The sequence below is a fragment of the Sylvia atricapilla genome, chromosome 5 (assembly GCF_009819655.1).
Source record: "Sylvia atricapilla isolate bSylAtr1 chromosome 5, bSylAtr1.pri, whole genome shotgun sequence".
Classification (NCBI taxonomy): domain Eukaryota; kingdom Metazoa; phylum Chordata; class Aves; order Passeriformes; family Sylviidae; genus Sylvia; species Sylvia atricapilla.
Window position 1 is genome coordinate 65639752 of NC_089144.1, and position 17796 is coordinate 65657547.

A 17796-nucleotide genomic window follows, 5' to 3' on the forward strand; every position below is an offset into this window, starting at 1 on the left:
TTGGGTGAGGATGGAGCCCTGCAGAACACCACTAGCAGCAGCCTGAAGTTACCCCAGTCCCTCTAACTCATTGTGCCTGATGTGGGAGAACCAGTCTAGCTGAAATATCGGGTCCTTGGTTCCCTGCAGAAGGGAGGGATTGTCTGATTCCAATTACCTGATTCCAATTGCCCTTCTTTTCCTCAAAACAGAGGAAATCTTGACGTGGGGTACAGATGATGTTGGTTTAGGAGGCCCCTCTATCCCTGAAGAGCTCACCTCATCAGTTGTCTGCTCTTCTACTTCCAGAGCCTCATACACGTTGTAGAAGGTGCCAGTCCTGCTTGTTACATTTTCAGAAGGAGGAGGAAGCTTCCTCCTGGTCCACCACTTCCAAATATCTCTGTCCACTGTGTTTAAAAAATATTCTGTTACCAGAAGGATCAAGAAAATCACTACCTGTGCTCCTGATCTTTCAGCCAATCAGCCCAAGGCCAATTGGTATTTAATAAATGGTCTCTCAGCTTGATAACTTGTTTTAAGAGAAAAATAGAAGACAGAAGCAACTTTGTTTTTGCTAAGCACATCCTAATATTTGAAGCAATTAATTTTTTTAAGTAAGTTCACCCATTAAGTAAAGGAATTAAACTTATTTCTCCTTCCCTCCTCCACCTGAAAACCTCTGCAAGATTTCTTTCCATTTTCATCTTTGCTTAGCCTAAAACTAACTGTATATGGTTATGAAAAACAAAAATTTCGAAGTCCAGACAGGTGGTCAAAATTTTGGAGGACCAGGAAAAGGAACTTTTAGGAAAGCACATAGAATGCTCCAGGAATGTGCTGCCACATCAGGTACTTGGAAGTAGGATAGAGGCCTAGCCTAAACCCAGGAAAATGCATTTGCAAAGGTTCTAAAGAAGTTAAAGGTAAAGGAACTAGTGACCCCGAGTGATTAGAATGGATTGAGATACAGAATTTGAAGGAAATACAAATGCTACAGAATTACCACCCAGGAATTTCTCCCCCAGTGGTGTGTATCCTCACCAACAGATTCATTTCTGTGCCAATGTAGTTGACAAACGGAAACTTCCACAAAATACAGCATCAGGACGAATCCAAATCCACATAATCTTTTTTTTTTATCCTCTCACATGATGGTATTCTGCTGGTTGTCTTCCCTAGAAAAAAGCCTCTCTGAAGTGCCACCACATCTCTTGACAGCCTTTAAGTACATCCCAGATAATCTAATACCACTGACAACCGAGTCCAAAAACTGACCCCACCGTCATCAGACCTTCACAAGGCAGTTTGTGACACCCTGTTATCAAAAGGTAAAGTGAAAGAAGCCAAATAACTGCATTTATGATCGTGTGAATTGACCACCTGGGTCTCCAGTTCTTTCCCACATTGTACTACAAATGTTCAAACATGAATATCCAGTTGCTATCTGACTACTCTCAAGGAAAAAAATATTTTTTATGTATATGCAATTTATCCCACATCACAACAGTCATACTTTGGAAAGAGCCAGGCCATTACTTCTCTCAGCAGTTCTGAGAAGAAAACTGTTTGCTTAAAGCACTTGAATGATATAATTTTATTAGAGATATACCTGGAGATTTATGTACTTCTCGTAACAAAAACATGAATATTGTCTTTTGAATTTTTTTTTCTTTTTGTATAATTGCTGCTTGTGTCTGGCAAAATTCCTGATTTATAGTGTAAAAGTAAGCAGAAAATAAACAGCACCTTAAAAATGGAGATATAAATGATAAACTAGGTTTTTAGTAGATAATTAGTAGATAAATTAGTAGATAGACTAGGTTTATCCACTGTGCATCATAACTATTTTTGAGAAAAAACCTGCAAATATAGTTCATTAAAATATTAACACAAAAGCACAGAAAACCTAGGGGACAGAGAAGCATCTTCTATATGTTATTCTGGGATTTTAAAGATGGCTGATTATTTAAGAGAGCTGCTTTTCAGGCCAGTGTTTCTGGTGGAAAAAATCTCTTTTTACCAACTCCTACTAGAGCTAAATAGGGTAGTGTGTCCAAAGGCTTCATTATTTCGAAGAGATGAAGTTGTGTTATGGAAAACAACTCATAACCCAGATACAGAGCCGAGTTACTTGCACCATTTCAAAGTAAATTTACGCTAAAATAAGGTCTCGAGATTCACCCAGTTTTGCAGCACCTCCATGTAAAACCCTCCCAGAAACATGTATCACTGACGCAGCCGTGTCAGAACCAAAGTTTTAGCTCAAAAATAGAAATAAAAATCTTAAGGCCCAGCGCTGCGTGAACTCGACAAACTCGGGAATTACAGACGCGTCTGAAACTCATTTCAAGTCTCGCTTGAAAAAACGTCGCAAGATAAAAAAAATATTCTCTGTCCTCAGCAAGAATGCTGAGAAATGGGGCACCGCGGTCCGGGGCGGGGGGGTTAAGGAAAAAACCACACTTTTTTGAGAGGGAAGGAAAACAAGGCGAGCGGTAGGGAGCAGGACGGGGCTGGGAGGACACAGACCACACAGACCAGCTCCCGCCGCGCTGCTGGAAACGGGGACACCGCCTCCGGCTCGTTCATCCTCAGCAAATAAAAATAAAAATAAATTAAAAAAAAAAAACAACAACAAAAAAACAAAACAAAACAAACAAAAAAAAAAAACAAAAAAAAACAAAAAAAAAAACAACCCCAGAGAGGTCAAGGATAAAGCACTCCAAAAGTAAACTTCTGGAGCTAAGCCAAAGAAAGCGGCGGCTAAGAAGCCCGCCAGCGCCGCCAGGGAGCCCAAGGTGGTGAGAGCGAAGAGCCCCAAGAAAGCCAAAGAAGCCGGCGGCAAGAAAAGTAGCTGAGCCCGAAGAAAACAGTCTGCGAAGCCGAGGACAGCGGCGGCAGTAGTAAAAAGCCCGGCTAAGGCAAAGGCGGAGAAGCCCGAGGCAGCCAAGCCGAGAGCTGCTACGGAAAAGAAGGCGGCGCCCAAGGTCAAGTAAACCCCTCACTGAGATAAAACCTGACTCTGCATTTAAACCCAACCGCTCTTTTTAAAGCGCCACCCATAGACTTTTTTTTTAACGGCTGAAATCATACATGGGGAGAGGGAAGCTAAAAAACGATAATACTTAAAAGCGATTAAGCCCTTTTACTCAAGTAGTGGGTGGCTCTGAAAAGAGCCTTTGGGTTTCTCTTGCGAAAACTTCGCAGCCTTGGATCTTGGGCGCTCACTTGGCTTTCGCCTTGTGGCTGTCGGTCTTCTTGGGCAGCAGCACGGCCTGGATGTTGGGCAGCACGCCGCCCTGCGCGATCGTCACCTTGCCCAGCAGCTTGTTGAGCTCCTCGTCGTTGCGGATGGCGAGCTGCAGGTGGCGGGGGATGATGCGCGTCTTCTTGTTGTCGCGGGCCGCGTTGCCCGCCAGCTCCAGGATCTCGGCCGTCAGGTACTCCAGCACGGCCGCCAGGTACACCGGGGCGCCGGCGCCCACGCGCTCCGCGTAGTTGCCCTTGCGCAGCAGCCGGTGCACGCGGCCCACGGGGAACTGCAGCCCGGCCCGCGACGAGCGCGACTTGGCCTTGGCGCGCGCCTTCCCGCCCTGCTTCCCGCGCCCGGACATCGCAGCGATTCGGCGGCACCGACGGCGACAACGAAAACTCCGAAAGAGCACGACGAGCCCTGCGCTCCGGCGCCCCGCCTGCCTTATATACAACCCGGGCGGAGCGGCAGCGCCTCTTGCGATTGGCTGCGAGACAGAAATCGTTCGGCAGCCAATGGAAGAGCGGCGTGAGAAGTGGCCAATCGCGGAGGCCGCCGCCGCCGCGCGCCCGGCTCGAGCACAGCCAATAGCGATGCGGCGATGGCGGCGGAGCCGCTATAAAGCCGGCCCCCGAGTCTGCGCCGCTGTCGAGTCCCGTCCGCGGCTGTGAGTGGCGAGGGAAAGAGCTGCGCTTGCCGCGATGCCTGAGCCGGCCAAGTCCGCCCCCGCGCCCAAGAAGGGCTCCAAGAAGGCGGTCACCAAGACCCAGAAGAAGGGCGACAAGAAGCGCAAGAAGAGCCGCAAGGAGAGCTACTCCATCTACGTGTACAAGGTGCTGAAGCAGGTGCACCCCGACACGGGCATCTCGTCCAAGGCCATGGGCATCATGAACTCCTTCGTCAACGACATCTTCGAGCGCATCGCCGGCGAGGCGTCGCGCCTGGCGCACTACAACAAGCGCTCCACCATCACGTCGCGGGAGATCCAGACGGCCGTGCGCCTGCTGCTGCCCGGCGAGCTGGCCAAGCACGCCGTGTCCGAGGGCACCAAGGCTGTCACCAAGTACACCAGCTCCAAGTAAAAGGTTTTTAAATTTAACCCAAAGGCTCTTTTAAGAGCCACCCACTCTTTCATCAAAAGAGCTTGAATTTCTTTTTTTTTTTTTATTCGTACCTTTGTACCTTGTCCTCTAACTTGATAAAAAATGTTTAACCCCAGAAGTCGAGAACATCTGTTCGCTATAGTAATACAAATATGTGCCATTTTATTTGGCTTTTTAAGCTTCCATCCTGTTTCCCCTAATAAGCCCAGATGTTTGCTCTCAGCCCTACATTTAATTTGTTATACATGAGTTGCTCTAAATCCCATGTGCTTAAAAAGCACCTTTGCTCTGCCATCCGAGTGCTATTAGTCAGCCTAAGTCCTTTCTCAAAAGAATGGAAAAGATTTAAGTACTTCCTGCCGCTGTTTTAGCCGTGGTCTCTCCCCTCTCATGTTCATACCGCAGACTAATAATGCCATATACTTCAAAGTCTATTCAAGAATTTATTTTTTTTAGATATTTTTTTTTTAAAGCTGTATGCTTCACTGGTCTTCCGGATCTGAAAAATAAAATCCGTTATAAACAAATGCGTTCAAGTATTAATTAGGCCCTTACCTCTTAATTAAGTTTTATTGTAAGATTCCAAACAGCTTGCTAACGGCTTCAGAACTAATTAGCATTTATACGAAGTGTTTCTTTAGTTCCTGCTGCCACCATATGGGTGTTTCCGAATTTTTCGTTTTACAGCATCGGGTTAAGATTCAGATAGGCAGGAGAAACTGGAAATACTGATGGGAAACCTGCTCCCGAGGGACGCTGTGCAAGTGGGACTTGAAAGACACGGAATTTATAAAAGCCGTGCCTCCTGGAGGGAAAAGATAAATATTTTTTTTTTTTTAAATTGCAAAGTTAGATTTTTATGGTCCCGCCTTTTTTTTTTCTATTTTTTCCAGATCTCGTACTACTGAGCTCTTCTATATTTAAAAAACCATTTTATAAAATTCCCCAAGTTCTCAATTTCATTTACAATTCATCCTCGTGGCTTTGCGGAGAGTAACGTATTTTATAATCAGCGGGTGAGCGCAAAATCAGATGGAGGAAATGTGAAAACACATTATAGGGCGCTAAGCAAAGTCTCAGTTCGAAGGGAGCTCGCCTCACTGTGACGGCACCTGACCACAGAGCTCTAGGGGAGGAGGGGGAATGCACAAACGACTGTGCCTGCGGTAGTCCCGGGATAAAAACTATAGACTTAAAAATCTACCTGGCTCCAACAGTTCCTGGGTCTTACTCAAATTTATACTGAGGTGCCCTAAACTATTAGTTAAGGAGACTTTTTAACACCTTGCACGCTTTCATGGACGAGCTATTACGAAACTTTTCAAGTTGTATAGATATACCTCGGACCATAGCGGCTCTCCTCTCCCAACCATTAAACCCGTATCTTTCAAGGCAGCGCCGCAGCTCTTTTATTGCTGATGTAGTGGCTCTTAAAAGAGCCTTTGGGTCTACGTGGGCTGCGGCAGGAGACTCAGGCGCGCTCGCCGCGGATGCGCCGCGCCAGCTGGATGTCCTTGGGCATGATGGTGACGCGCTTGGCGTGGATGGCGCACAGGTTGGTGTCCTCGAAGAGCCCCACCAGGTAGGCCTCGCTGGCCTCCTGCAGCGCCATGACGGCCGAGCTCTGGAAGCGCAGGTCGGTCTTGAAGTCCTGCGCGATCTCGCGCACCAGGCGCTGGAAGGGCAGCTTGCGGATCAGCAGCTCCGTGGACTTCTGGTAGCGCCGGATCTCGCGCAGCGCCACCGTGCCGGGCCGGTAGCGGTGCGGCTTCTTGACGCCGCCCGTGGCCGGCGCGCTCTTGCGGGCAGCCTTGGTGGCCAGCTGCTTGCGGGGCGCCTTCCCGCCCGTCGACTTACGCGCCGTCTGCTTCGTGCGCGCCATCGCTCACCGCCAGCACACAGCTCCACTCCCCGACACTGACACCGCTGCTGCGGCGGCTCCGCGGGCCCGCTATTTATAGCGCCGGCGCCCCGCTCATTGGCCGGCCGCGCGACACCGCCCCGCTGCCATTGGTCGCTTCGCGCGAGCCCCGCTCGAGCCCCGCCTCCGGGGCGGGAAACGCGCCCTGCCCTCGCCCCGCCCCCGCCGCCTTCGACCGGCGCCTTGCAAGGCACAGGAGGGGCGGCAGCCCCGCAGGCGAGCGCTACACTACGGGCTCGGCTCGCCCTCTTTTTTCCAGAACCGCGCCGCTCGCGTTCGTCCCCGGCCTTGCCGCCGCTGGCTAAAGCTGCCGCTGCCGGCTAAAGCTGCCGCCGCCAGCCGCCTCCCACCGCCAGGGCTCGCGGCTTCTTCCCGCCCATTAGCCGCGTTCGGTTCAGGGCCGCGGCAGAAAGGCCGAAGGCGCAGGCAGCGGCCAACACTTCCCTGGCCGGGCCGAGCTTTCCCGGCCGCTGTCCCGGGCCGCTGGAAGCGCCGCGTCCCTCGCGGGGAGCGCGCCCCGGTGAAGCGCGCGCGGGCCGCGAGCCGCGAGCGGCACCAATCAGCGCCGTGGCGGGAGGCGCGTGAGGCGGCCGGGCCCGCCCACGGACGGGGGGCGGGGCTGGGGCGGTGTTTGGCTCCGCGCAGTCCTCACTCAGGTCGGACCGAGCGCTCCGCCGCGCGGCCCCGGCTCTGCCCGCCCGCCCCCAGCCCCGGCGGCGCTCGGCGGCCGCGGTTACGGGGCGCGGGGAATCGGCGGCGGAGAGATGCGAACGAAAGCCGGGCCAGAGCCGCGCTGCGGAGCCTGTGCTGGGTGATACCGCCGGTGCGGGACCGTGCAGTTCGGGGCCGAAAACGCAGAACAGCGTTCTGCTTTTCTTCCACCGTTTGCCTGCGAAAATATGTTTTGAGGATACTGAAGGACAGTGGGCATCCTTCTCGGAGCCTTTTGATCAGAAACAAAGAACTGAAAAACAAGGGCACAAGGTCCTCTGGAATCGCCTGTGCCATGCATGCCTCCGATTCTGTCTGCCCTAAGCATAGCTTCACGGCAAAACACCACGTACCAGCGGTAGGAGCATTTGTCTTGACCAATAACCCCCCCCCGACATCATGCATTTGCTACCTCGCCTCTGCTACACTGTACCTATACAGAAAGCGGGCTTCTAGGGTTTTTAAACGAATTGTGAACATGCTGGGGTCCATTGAAGCACATGCAGGACATAGCTGGTTACCAGACACTGACAATCCTATCCTTGACATGAACGGTACTTTTCCACCGGAACTGCTAATTTCCCTCCTCCCAGCCCTGCGCATATTTGAATTACTATGGCGAATAGTTGTTCTCGACTTCTGGGTTTAAACATTTTCTATCAAGTTAAAGGACAAGGTACAAAGGTACGAATTAAAGAAAAAGAAATTCAAGCTCTTTTGTTGAAAGAGTGGGTGGCTCTTAAAAGAGCCGTTTGGTTCAAATTTAAAATCCTTTTACTTGGAGCTGGTGTACTTGGTGACAGCCTTGGTGCCCTCGGACACGGCGTGCTTGGCCAGCTCGCCGGGCAGCAGCAGGCGCACGGCCGTCTGGATCTCCCGCGACGTGATGGTGGAGCGCTTGTTGTAGTGCGCCAGGCGCGACGCCTCGCCCGCGATGCGCTCGAAGATGTCGTTGACGAAGGAGTTCATGATGCCCATGGCCTTGGACGAGATGCCCGTGTCGGGGTGCACCTGCTTCAGCACCTTGTACACGTAGATGGAGTAGCTCTCTTTCCGGCTCTTCTTGCGCTTCTTGTCGCCTTTCTTCTGGGTCTTGGTGACCGCCTTCTTGGAGCCCTTCTTGGGCGCGGGGGCGGACTTGGCCGGCTCAGGCATCGCGGCAAGCGCAGCTTTTTCCCTCGCCACTCACAGCCGCGGACGGGACTCGACAGCGGCGCAGACCCGGGGGCCGGCTTTATAGCGGCTCCGCCGCCATCGCCGCATCGCTATTGGCTGTGCTCGAGCCGGGCGCGCGGCGGCCTCCGCGATTGGCCACTTCTCACGCCGCTCTTCCATTGGCTGCCGAACGATTTCTGTCTCGCAGCCAATCGCAAGAGGCGCTGCCGCTCCGCCCGGGTTGTATATAAGGCAGGCGGGGCGCCGGAGCGCAGGGCTCGTCGTGCTCGTTCAGAGTTTTCGTTGTCGCCGTCGGTGCCGCCGAATCGCTGCGATGTCCGGGCGCGGGAAGCAGGGCGGGAAGGCGCGCGCCAAGGCCAAGTCGCGCTCGTCGCGGGCCGGGCTGCAGTTCCCCGTGGGCCGCGTGCACCGGCTGCTGCGCAAGGGCAACTACGCGGAGCGCGTGGGCGCCGGCGCCCCGGTGTACCTGGCGGCCGTGCTGGAGTACCTGACGGCCGAGATCCTGGAGCTGGCGGGCAACGCGGCCCGCGACAACAAGAAGACGCGCATCATCCCCCGCCACCTGCAGCTCGCCATCCGCAACGACGAGGAGCTCAACAAGCTGCTGGGCAAGGTGACGATCGCGCAGGGCGGCGTGCTGCCCAACATCCAGGCCGTGCTGCTGCCCAAGAAGACCGACAGCCACAAGGCGAAAGCCAAGTGAGCACCCAAGATCCAAGGCTGCATAATTTTAGCAAAAAAACCCCAAAGGCTCTTTTCAGAGCTGCCCACTTTAATCATAAAAGGTTGAGTCACTGGTTTTGGTTATGTAGTGCGAAAAAACACGCTTAAATTTTACTTTTTGCAGGGTTTATTGTGCTGTTCTTGCTCCTGTCTCGAGAATGTCTCAATGCTCATTTCGTTTGTTCCTAAAGGAGCTATGTTTTCCTTAAAGATTATTTTAGTTAATAATTAATTTTTTTAGGATTACCTACAATTTTCTTCTTGACCAATGTGTTGACATTTCAATGTGGTAACAGTGGGAAGTGAGTGTTTTGTAATGCCATAAATATCACATGTCCAGTCCAGCCATCTCCGACTTTGCTTTCAGCTCTGCTCAGGACGTATTCGACAACGACGTCAAAGAGTTACCAGCACACTGGACTGTTTCTGTTTCATTTAAGGGTATTAAATAGGAGCTAGTAACTGTTGCACCTTCACGTTTCAGAGACAGAGGAATGGAAAGGGAAGTAACACTTGCAGGCAAAAAAATTTAAAGCGCCGAATAGTATTACGCGATCCCGGCAGTGACCTTTAACGTTTTCTCAACAGGAGCTCTGTTTGCCTGCATCGAGGCCCTGATTAATGCACTTTTGCTGCCTTTTAACGCTGTCTGAGAGTCCCATCGGCTTTCCTTGGCAGAGCTGTAGACCACTAGGGAAATATATCAGGCAGGTAGGAGTTGCCTGTGTTCTCAAGGAGCGGTCTGATGTGATTTGCCACCACAGTGGTGGTTACTGCATTACACTGGAAAGAGCACGATCATTTTTGATTTCATTTTTCTGGCACTGAGCACTGGTTTCAGGCCCTCTTCTCCCCGTGGTGTGGGGCATTGCGAGCCACCACTTGTTTTTGGGAGAAAGCAAATAGTTCTTACAAAAGCTGCTGCTCTTAAAGCAGACCTCAGCGTTGCTTTAATTATCTGGTGATGTCCTGCTCCCTTCCAATTTCTTTCTGGCTTTAGTGGGACTCCTCCTGGCTTATTTTCCCCTTTAGAATCTCTTGCAGGCTCTTGGCTGCAGAAGCCAGCAGCTTCATGGCTTCATGAGGCTCTGTCTTACAGTTTGTGGCACTGCAGCAGTTTTCACCATGATCATCTTTCCCCACCTCTATCCTCCAGTACAGAGAAAAAGAGACGTGATTCAACATCTGTGACCTGGTGTTCAGTGAGTTTACCTTTCCTAAAACTGAGTCAGTGATCAATTCACCCTTCCATAGGGGAAGGAATTCTGTACTCCCCCCTGTGACACCTTGTTCCATGTAAAGAAACTCCTCTGCCTGTTAAATTGTGGAGACTAATGGGAAAGACTTCCGAGAGAAAATGTGTGCATCATCTCCATGTTATGTGACTAAAATAAAATTCTAATTTGTAGGCTGTAGAGACTACCAAGAGAACATTTGTTTGGGGTTTCTTTCGCTTATAAAAGAATGCTCTGCTGTAAGGATACACTGGTAATAGTCAAGAAGATTTCTAATTAATTATTATTGTAGTTTTTAATCTCTTTTTTTTTTTTTTTTCCTCTGCTAAAGAATGTGTTTAGTCATTATGCAGCTGTAATTTCGAGTTACATACATGGGAAATAAAGCCATAAAATAAAGATAGGGCTACACGAGATCCTAAATTATGAAGGGCTGCAGGACCTCGAATGTATATTGTACAGCCACTCTCACGAAAATACTTTACAGATGTGTTTTACCAAAACTGGGCTAAGTGGGCAGTACTGTTTTGGAAACATTTACATTTCCTGACAACGCAGGTGTGAGCACTGGCAGCCTCCATTGATCTGCACAGACGGACTCCTGGATATTTCTTCGACCACAACTTCTTTTTGCAAGGGCAGAATGGGAAAGGAAGATAAAAACGGGAGCACTCAGCAACTCTGATGGGATTGATCTGGCAGTGAAACAAACCCCCGCAGCCCCCGCGGCTCCTTGGCTAGCTCAGTTCCTTGGGAGGCTTTGGGGGAATAGCTCAGGGACAAGACAGAAGATCCACACGAGGCTCTTACCCCCGGGGTTGATCCAAGATTTTTATTCTCAGAGGGGAGGAGAGGGGGAAAGAAGAAGAACAAGGAAGAACAGGGGCTTATCTAGCCTGCTCATGGGAGATGGCTGGAACTCAGCCAGTTGGGCCAAGAAAGGAAGGAAGGAAGGGTCAAACTACATGGTTACAGGCTTCAGGGTTCCTGGGGAAAACCCATTCCCCAGAGAAATACAACAGGGCAGGGCATCACCAACTCCCCACGAGGCCCATCGATGTCATATCCCCCACTCACCTGCCCTGTCACCATCCCTCGCTCCTGGTGCCTGAGGAAAGGAGTCTGTGGCAGTTTGGAACAGTGGGATGCACTGTGGCTCCCAGCCTGACGGGTCAGCTGTGATTTCAGATTTTAAAATGAAGGAATTGTTATGTATGAATTTGTGGTTGGTTTGTTTTGGTGTTCTTTGGGGGTTTTGTTTGTTTTTTTGTGGTTTTTTTTTAGTCACAGAAGTTTTGTTTGGACACGTTAATGAGGAGAGCTAGGCTGAAGCAGAGTTTTTCTGTTGCTGCATAAATATAGTGGGGGTAAGTAACAGAGTGGATGGTTCCCACCAGGAGCCATCATTTCTCCAGCAACAATGAAACCCTTTGGGTTTGTTAGTCACAAATATGTGATAAGCACATAATTTCCTGCTCCCTGCATTGGTGCCAGGGGCGGTGATTTAAGGACTAATCCACCTCTGGAAGGAAGGAAATGGTGGGATGGAGCAGGATTTCACAGTGGGAATGGGTGGAAGAATTCCAGGATTAGGAGCTCATCAGGTTCAGTTACTCGGTGGCTTCCACCAGCACACTGAAAGAGGCCCCTGGGAACAACGGGGAAAAGACATATTTCCTGGAAGGGCAGAGCAGGTCCCTGGATTTTAAACTCCAGAAACATGAAATTTCCTCTTCAGTTTCATTCCAGCCCCCAGTTTTTTCCTTCACCATTGTCAAGAAACAAATCTGTAGGGCAAAGCAGAAAAGTAGACATTATTCAGTTCAGATAAATGCTGTAAATTAATCCCAGCTTTTTTGCAGTTTCCTGGTGTTTTCCTGTTCCTTATACCATGTCATTTCCTGCTGAGAAATGTGAGCTGCTAAGGTAAGTCTGAAGCACAGCACTTACCCATCCTATGAGGTTTTGTGTGACATGTATCTGTTAAGGCCAAAATTTCAGCAGCTACGTGTGCTTGTGAAATGTGACCATTTCACTTCTTCCCTGGGGTTTTTTGACAACCATTTCAAAAGCCTCTGCATGTAAGGAGTAGAACTGACCCATATAAATTTGGCCTCCTGAGCCAGCTCAGCTGAGTCCAGGTTTGCCTGTGGTGCAATCGGTGCAGTCTGCTGCTGCTTGGAGCACAGCTGGAGGCAGCTCTGTTAAAAGATGTATTTTGATGTGTTGAAAGATCAGGGCTATGCTGTTCCTACGGTAATTTCTGTCCTTTTTTTCTAAGTGGAATGACTGAAGGCGCTAACCTTGCTGTGTCCCAAGAGCATAAGGAAAAAAAAAAAACCAACCAAAAACAAACAAACAAAAGACAAAACAAAAAAAACCCAAAAAAGCAAAAAAAACCCAAACCAAACCAAAAACACCCCAAAACAACAACAACAACAAAAAAACCCCAAAACAAAAAAACCACAACCCCCCCCAAAAAAACCCTAAAAACAAACAGACAAACAAATCCCCCAAACAACAACAACAAAAAAACCCCAAAACTTGATAATGTGGAATGTTCAGATTGTTTTTTGTTGCAGTGGCTGTTTGCTCCAAAAGCAAAAGAGGATGCATACCAGAGATGTGTGCATTTCTTCACAGCTCAGATATTGCACAAAAGGAGGTCAAAACCTTTCATCTGTTTAAAGTTCAGATTTCAGCTGTAACACTGTGTACTCTGTTGTTATTTCAGGAATGATTTCTTCCATTTTCCTATGAACTTTGCAAGTAAAAAAAATCTACACACACTATAAATAGGAATACAAGTACAAAAAGGCTGTGGATTTTATGTGGGATTAAAATTCTGATCTGTTCTGGAACTCTTTTCAATCTACTTTTTTTCCTAGTTGTAAAATGATTTATTTTCAGAATTGCTGCCTGAGATTCTCAGTGTTAAAAATGAAAGAATGAACTTCATTTATTAATACCCTCTTTCATTTTTTGACACGGAATTCTTTTGGAACAACCACTTTGATAGGACTGCAGTCTAATAATTTCGGTTTTTTGTAGGCATGAAAGAAACCTAACCAAAACCACCCATTCCACCTACATAAGCCTCTGGTTCTGTGACCCCAGTCCCTGAGGAAAGAGATGCTTCTGCTCATTGTAATCCTTCTTTCTTTCTCCTGTGTGTGTGAGCAGGGAAGGGAGAAGTTCCCAGCTGCATTTCCACCGACTTTCCGCCCTCTCCTCCAGTGAGATTTGTGTCCTGTCTTGAGCTGTGCTGCTCTGAATGGCACAACCCTTCCACCAGGTTTTTGGAACCTGAAGTCTCAATATTTTTTATTTATCACCTAACCTGCGCAGATTTCCATTGATGGCTGAAAACACTGCATCCAGGTGTGTATAAGACACAATATTTTTCTCTAGCTGCAGTCCATAGTTTCTCCTGAACCTGTAATTATATTAAAACATGATGTTTTAAAACAAATGAAACATATTTAAAATGGGAAAGGAAGCTTATGGGAAACTAAAATTGCAATAATTCATCTTGGGTGTCAGGTGGCAATAAAAAAAATATATTTCAGGTTTGAGAGCAGATATTGCTTTACTTCATCTGTAAAAGAAAAACAAGCATTAAATAAATCCCCATCAAAGTAAAAAATGCTCAAAAAACCCAAAAAAACCCCTGGAAGTAGCAAAAAATTGCTGCAGACCATCTATGATTTGTCAGGTTTTGGTCTAGGTGTATGGCATCTGTTTCTCTTTTCTGATTCACTATTCTGTCAGGGAACTAGAAAATACAGATATTTGTTTGCCCAGCCGGTGTATTTCACTTTTGCAGAAAAAAAGAGAGAGGATTTTTATTTTTTAAAAATGTGATGATGAACAAACATAAATTTTACTGCAGAGATGGTCATCTAGAGAAGATACATTTTCTTCCAGGAGTGATATTAACTTTATTATTCTAGTAAAAATAAAATAGGGGATTTTTTTTTTTTAACTGATCGTGTTTTCTTTAGTATTTCTTTTTTTTTTGCTAGTCATTTACTACAGGACTGAACTGTAATATCACTCTGATAATTTAAGATACAAAAAATTGCTGATATAAAAAAAAAATTGACAAAAATGTTTGTATTACCAAGTGTAAATATTCCCCATATTTCAGATGCCATTAATCAAGAGGTATTTTGAAAGTAAACATGGAGAGTAGATTAAAAGGCAACATGAAGGGCCTGTTTATAGAGTGTGCATTCAAACACTTCTCAATTTGGAGAATTGCTGGGATTAATAACTTTGCCTTGCACTGGAAGGTCAACAAGTTGGGGCCTGGGGCACATGAGCTGATGAGAGTGTAAAGTTTTGGATAAAAATAATGTCACAAACACAGAACAAGCTGAAAGCAGCAAGACAGAAGCAGAATGAAGATGGACTAAGGAACCAATCACAAGAATTAGATAACTTCACAAAGAGTCCAGCCCAGTGACCAAAAAAAAAAAAAAAAAAAAAAAATCAATGTGACATCAAGGAACCACCACCAAGAAATAAATTTTTGGATTTGGGGATCGGATGAGGGGTGACACCGATAGAATTTGGGCTGCAAATCTGGTGAAAAGAGTTCCTCTTTGCAGACACCAGTCTCGATCTGCTCTGCACACTGGATAAAAGAAACCATTTAGTCAGTGAGTTGGAAACCCATTTTCAAAGAGGAATCCAGGGCAGGAAAACTGAGGGGGCATTTGCTGACTTCCTTCATGGTTTGGTGGCAGCAGCAGCAATACCTTCTCTACCAGGGTGATGGATTTGGACACCATGCCCTCTTAGTGGTGCTGGGTGATGTCATCTGGGTAGGGCCTCTTTAAGAATACAAACAGGACACTGCTCTGAAATAAAAAGGAATGAACAGTAATGAACATGAATTATTGAAGAATAAGTTGGCCTATGATTCTATACTCACCCTATTTGCATTCGTGGTTTTTGAATGTTCATCCTGTTGTGGCATGAAATTTTTAAGATTTATTATTTTTTTGCTGAGCTTAAATCCTACTACATTTACATCTGGTGAAAAGAACAAGTTCAAAAAAAATCTTCCATCCTAGTAGCTTTGTATCAGTTCAGAGACTTTGTTCTCAGCACTGTTAGAAAATGAGAGTTATGTTACAATCAGATCTGATGTCAAACTTGTGCTCACAGTCTCGCCCCCAATATTGCCATCTCATTCGTACTGACATCCAAAGAAGCAATCAGCAACATTTTGTTTTCTGTTTAGGGAAGAGTTTCATTGGCTTAGAAACGACTTCACATGCTGGAACAGTCTATAAAAAAAAAAAAAAAACAAAAAAAACCAAAACCAAAACAAAAAAAAACCAACCAAAAACCCACAAAAAACAACTCATCTGAATTTCTGTGACGGCTCCTAACACAGTGTGTGACAAGGAGCACACAAACACAGGAAAGGCAAAACCAACACGAGCTGGGAGACCAAAAGGCATCACTGAGATGCTGCTTTAAGTCAGGCAGCAGGGCTTTCCCATGAGAGCTGTAGTTTGAACTGGGATCTTTTTACATGACTGATTATACAGATAGCCACTGATAAATTTTTCTGGTGGCCATCTTCACCTGTCAAAATATGAGCACTTCATTGTGCTTTTCTAGTAACCCAGGAAAACTTGGAAAAAGCCTAGAGACTGGAATATACAATGGTTTATTAATATTTTAAAGTATTAGACATATACAGGCGCTCAGAATAAGCCATCTGTGTTTCAGTTTGCACTGATGTACTTGGAGAGATAGCAGAACACCATTTCAAGCTGATAAAGAAGAGTTTGGAGAAAACCTCTTCCCACTGGATATCTGAAATCTAATCTGAGAAGTCCTAATAACCCTTCAAACTGAAGTTAACAATTATTAGGTATTAGGTGACAGATTTATGAGAGACCTGGTGTCTTATCTTGTCACCTGTACTACCTAAGAACATGCAAGGCAGCAGTAGAAACTTCTCTTTTGTGCTTCTATGGTCCCAGTATGAATTAAGTATGTTCACAAATTCACACTATATACTTGAAATTTAGCATTATTCAGACCACCTTTATAAGTAATAATGGCTTTGATCTGCATCTATAGTTGCATGTAATTATTCAAGATTGAGAGGGAGTGACTCAAAAGCCTGCAGCTTGAGCCTAATTAGAAGCTATGAAATAAAGTCTGCAAGCTTATGAAGTCAGCCCAGCCTGTCTGGTTTCTTAGTATTTAAAAGTTTTATTACAATTAGTGACAGACTAATGAAGAAAAGGTCAGATAATTTAAAAAAAAAAAAAAATCACGTGTTTTCTTACCTGCAAGGAGAATCTAAGACCGTCACAGGGCAAATTACTAAAAATCACGTGAACAGGATCATTATAAGCACAAACGGTGAAAATAAATGAGATTTAAGAAAGCACTTTTGAGTAATATTATTCATTAGGCTATTTGCAAGAGCCTAAGGTAAATATCAGTTGTTGCAGCATATATTCTTTAATAGTACAGTGCACTGTACTCATCTGTCTACAATTTTTGGCCACAAAAGTAACCCAAATCTCCCAGAACTCCTAAGACTGACCACCATCAAATGATAGATCTTACTATAACAATGCTGCACACGGATGAGTATCCATTAATAATAATTTCGATCCCCTCTCTAGAAAATCCCAGATTTTTACCCTTCAGTTTGCAGTAGACATAATATGGAGACTTGCAATAGTAAGGTTTAGTTCATATATAACACGATACCGAAAATTGAGCATAACATAAATTAAGGAAAGGTTCACCTAAGAAAACCCTACCAACAGCCTCACTGATTTAAAACTGCCTTTACGTCCATCTTTAGTAAAACGATGTATATTAATGTAGTAAACTCCATAGCAGTATTTTATCAAAACAATCCATGAAATGGTACACTAATCCTAAAAGCCCCTTAAATAAACAACAAAAACACCCCCTAAAACATGCCACAAAAAGACTGCACAGCCCTTTTATTGAAAAATTGGCTGGCTCTTAAAAGAGCCTTTGGGTTAAGCAGCATTTTTACCAAGTATTTACTTGGAGCTGGTGTACTTGGTGACAGCCTTGGTGCCCTCGGACACGGCGTGCTTGGCCAGCTCGCCGGGCAGCAGCAGGCGCACGGCCGTCTGGATCTCCCGCGACGTGATGGTGGAGCGCTTGTTGTAGTGCGCCAGGCGCGACGCCTCGCCGGCGATGCGCTCGAAGATGTCGTTGACGAAGGAGTTCATGATGCCCATGGCCTTGGACGAGATGCCCGTGTCGGGGTGCACCTGCTTCAGCACCTTGTACACGTAGATGGAGTAGCTCTCCTTGCGGCTCTTCTTGCGCTTCTTGTCGCCCTTCTTCTGGGTCTTGGTGACCGCCTTCTTGGAGCCCTTCTTGGGCGCGGGGGCGGACTTGGCCGGCTCAGGCATGGCGACAATGGCTAGTCTCCCGACACCAAGGATAAGCTCTGGGATCAGCCCGGTGGCGCAGTGAGGAGCACGGCTGCGCGCCACCTATTTATAGCACCTCTATGCAAATTAAGAGCTCCGACCGTGCACGCTCTCATTAGTCAGACCACGGATTGACGTCATCACTGCCCGGTATTCGTGTCTGATTGGTCAAAATTGGATTCGCCTTCTCATTGGCTGCAAATCACAAGACCTACTTCTCAGCCTATCAGAGGAG

General features: G+C 47.0%; 6 protein-coding genes across 7 annotated transcripts in view; 2 read left to right on the forward strand and 4 right to left on the reverse strand.

Annotated features, from left to right (window-relative positions):
• LOC136361763 (histone H2B 1/2/3/4/6) overlaps window positions 1-17585 on the reverse strand; it is a 40581-nt gene extending 22996 nt beyond the window's left edge. Inside the window, exons 1-2 of one of the 2 annotated variants that reach the window (XM_066319904.1) lie at window positions 17153-17585; window positions 15206-15221 (exon numbers count right to left, since the gene is read on the reverse strand). In XM_066319904.1, the coding sequence (XP_066176001.1) occupies window positions 17160-17540 (381 nt within the window). In that variant the 5' untranslated portion in view covers window positions 17541-17585 and the 3' untranslated portion in view covers window positions 15206-15221; window positions 17153-17159. Of the gene's footprint in view, window positions 1-15205; window positions 15222-17152 lie in introns of those variants that run through there. The other variant, XM_066319905.1, reaches the window with a different exon arrangement.
• On the reverse strand, window positions 3108-3631 carry LOC136361764 (histone H2A-IV). The gene has a single exon (XM_066319906.1). It carries the CDS (start codon window positions 3594-3596, stop codon window positions 3207-3209), a length of 390 nt encoding a protein of 129 aa, XP_066176003.1. The 5' UTR covers window positions 3597-3631; the 3' UTR covers window positions 3108-3206.
• Window positions 3914-4338, forward strand: LOC136361762 (histone H2B 1/2/3/4/6). The gene has a single exon (XM_066319903.1). The coding sequence runs from the start codon at window positions 3937-3939 to the stop codon at window positions 4315-4317; it is 381 nt and encodes a 126-aa protein (XP_066176000.1). The 5' UTR covers window positions 3914-3936; the 3' UTR covers window positions 4318-4338.
• LOC136360941 (histone H3) lies at window positions 5724-6541 on the reverse strand. The gene has a single exon (XM_066318532.1). The coding sequence runs from the start codon at window positions 6218-6220 to the stop codon at window positions 5810-5812; it is 411 nt and encodes a 136-aa protein (XP_066174629.1). The 5' UTR covers window positions 6221-6541; the 3' UTR covers window positions 5724-5809.
• LOC136361740 (histone H2B 1/2/3/4/6) lies at window positions 7700-8283 on the reverse strand. Its single transcript, XM_066319871.1, has one exon. It carries the CDS (start codon window positions 8123-8125, stop codon window positions 7745-7747), a length of 381 nt encoding a protein of 126 aa, XP_066175968.1. The 5' UTR covers window positions 8126-8283; the 3' UTR covers window positions 7700-7744.
• LOC136361739 (histone H2A-IV) lies at window positions 8408-10284 on the forward strand. The gene has a single exon (XM_066319869.1). It carries the CDS (start codon window positions 8460-8462, stop codon window positions 8847-8849), a length of 390 nt encoding a protein of 129 aa, XP_066175966.1. The 5' UTR covers window positions 8408-8459; the 3' UTR covers window positions 8850-10284.
• Window positions 17586-17796: the final 211 nt, after the last annotated feature.

Bases quoted from the DNA above. Each gene is read 5' to 3' on its own strand.
- LOC136361764 (XM_066319906.1), bottom strand. From the start codon at position 3,596: ATGTCCGGGCGCGGGAAGCAGGGCGGGAAGGCGCGCGCCAAGGCCAAG.
- LOC136361762 (XM_066319903.1), top strand. From the start codon at position 3,937: ATGCCTGAGCCGGCCAAGTCCGCCCCCGCGCCCAAGAAGGGCTCCAAG.
- LOC136360941 (XM_066318532.1), bottom strand. From the start codon at position 6,220: ATGGCGCGCACGAAGCAGACGGCGCGTAAGTCGACGGGCGGGAAGGCG.
- LOC136361740 (XM_066319871.1), bottom strand. From the start codon at position 8,125: ATGCCTGAGCCGGCCAAGTCCGCCCCCGCGCCCAAGAAGGGCTCCAAG.
- LOC136361739 (XM_066319869.1), top strand. From the start codon at position 8,460: ATGTCCGGGCGCGGGAAGCAGGGCGGGAAGGCGCGCGCCAAGGCCAAG.